The following is a 1,703-nucleotide window of genomic DNA, read 5'->3' as shown; positions in this document are numbered from 1 at the left end:
TGTGGGCGGCAGGCCTGGCCCTCCCGCCCCTCGGCGCCCGGCTGAGCCCTGCCCCCCCACAGGGCACGCTGCAGCAGTTCGTGGACAACTTCTTCCAAAGCGTGCTGGCGCCCGGGAACGCGGTGCCACCGGCGGTCAAGTACTTCTTCGATTTCCTGGACGAGCAGGCAGAAAAGCATGACATTAAGGATGAGGACACCATCCACATCTGGAAGACCAACAGGTGGGGAGTCCGCCGCGCCCCACCCCGCCTGCCCTGCTCCTTGACGCTCCTCCTCACGCCCTGTTGTTCTGCCTCAGTTTACCGCTCCGCTTCTGGGTAAACATCCTCAAGAACCCCCACTTCATCTTCGACGTGCACGTCCACGAGGTGGTGGACGCCTCCCTGTCGGTCATCGCGCAGACCTTCATGGACGCCTGCACGCGCACAGAGCACAAGCTGAGCCGCGTGCGTGCTGCCGCGGGCCGCCCGGGGGCGGGGCCTGGACCGAGGGCGTCAGGGTAGCAGGCTGCGGCGGGGTGAGGGGTCAGTTCAGGTGTGGGTTCGCACGTGGAGGCTGGAGGTCAGGAGGAAGGCAGGTGCCGGTCCCTGGCGTGCTGGGAGACCCTGTGGGGAGCGGCCCTCTGGCAGTCAGGGACCCTGTCGTCCTTCCCCTTCCACGAGAAAGAGTGAGTTTTACTGTAAATTACAAAACGACAAAAACAGTGTCAGGTCTGTGGCCGGGCAGGGCAGCTACCCTGTGGGAGCCCTTCTCCCGCATACCCTTCTTCCTCTGGGTGTCTTGGCCTGGGTGTCACTTGGCTCCAATCCCCACAGGACTCTCCCAGCAACAAGCTCCTCTACGCCAAGGAGATCTCCACCTACAAGAAGATGGTGGAGGAGTGAGTCCCGCACACCCGCCCGCCAGGCCAGACCCCGCCTGCCCACCCTTGGCGCCCACCCAGCGGGGCTCCTGGGTGGTGCCTGTGATCAGGAGGAGGGCCCAACCTCTGGGAACCACTGCCCCCCACTTCCAGTACCCCCCACCCCGTGTAACTCTCTCTCCCCCACAGCTACTACAAGGGGATCAGACAGATGGTGCAGGTCAGCGACCAGGACATGAACACACACCTGGCAGAGATTTCCCGGGTAAGGGGGGACAGGGGACACAGGTGGTGACCCCACCCCCCGGGGATTAGCCCTCTGCCCCACCCTGAAGGCCCCACGGAGGCGGGGATGTGGGGCAGGCAGGAGACAGCCCTGGGGGCAGGTGACGTTGTGCCCACAGGACCCAGAGAGGCGCCGGCCAGGGACACGTGGGGCGCTGGGGACAGCTCTGAGCCAGCCCCACTTGCCCGGGGCCCCCATGGATGGGAAGCTGTCTGTGCCTGGCACGCTGTGTGTCTGAGTGTTGTGACGGGGTCGGAGGGGGTCCTTCGTATCTGCCCACCCCCTGGGGCACAGCCTCCGGCCCCCGTGGTCATGCAGCCCCTGCCCCGGCCCTTCAGGCACACACGGACTCCCTGAACACCCTCGTGGCCTTGCACCAGCTCTACCAGTACACGCAGAAGTACTACGACGAGGTAGGGGGCCCGGCCTCCCCGGGGACGGCCGCGCTCATCGGGCGCCCCCTCCCCTGGCCTGTGGTCTGACATCTCCCGCACCCCCCTCCCCCAACCAAGATCATCAACGCCCTGGAAGAGGACCCAGCCGCTCAGAAGAT

General features: G+C 65.8%; 1 protein-coding gene across 1 annotated transcript in view; it reads left to right on the top strand.

Annotated features, from left to right (window-relative positions):
* PLXNB2 (plexin B2) overlaps positions 1-1,698 on the top strand; it is a gene marked incomplete at its 3' end in the record, with an annotated part of 15,985 nt that extends 14,287 nt beyond the window's left edge. Inside the window, exons 27-32 of the mRNA XM_010848959.1 lie at positions 13-223; positions 301-448; positions 818-882; positions 1,054-1,129; positions 1,489-1,563; positions 1,663-1,698. Coding sequence (XP_010847261.1) covers positions 13-223; positions 301-448; positions 818-882; positions 1,054-1,129; positions 1,489-1,563; positions 1,663-1,698 — 611 coding nt within the window. The remainder of the gene's footprint in view (positions 1-12; positions 224-300; positions 449-817; positions 883-1,053; positions 1,130-1,488; positions 1,564-1,662) is intronic.
* Positions 1,699-1,703: the final 5 nt, after the last annotated feature.

Source organism: Bison bison, unplaced genomic scaffold (assembly GCF_000754665.1).
Source record: "Bison bison bison isolate TAMUID 2011002044 unplaced genomic scaffold, Bison_UMD1.0 scf7180017850680, whole genome shotgun sequence".
In the NCBI taxonomy this organism is placed as follows: domain Eukaryota; kingdom Metazoa; phylum Chordata; class Mammalia; order Artiodactyla; family Bovidae; genus Bison; species Bison bison.
This window is presented reverse-complemented; position numbering and strand designations above follow the sequence as displayed.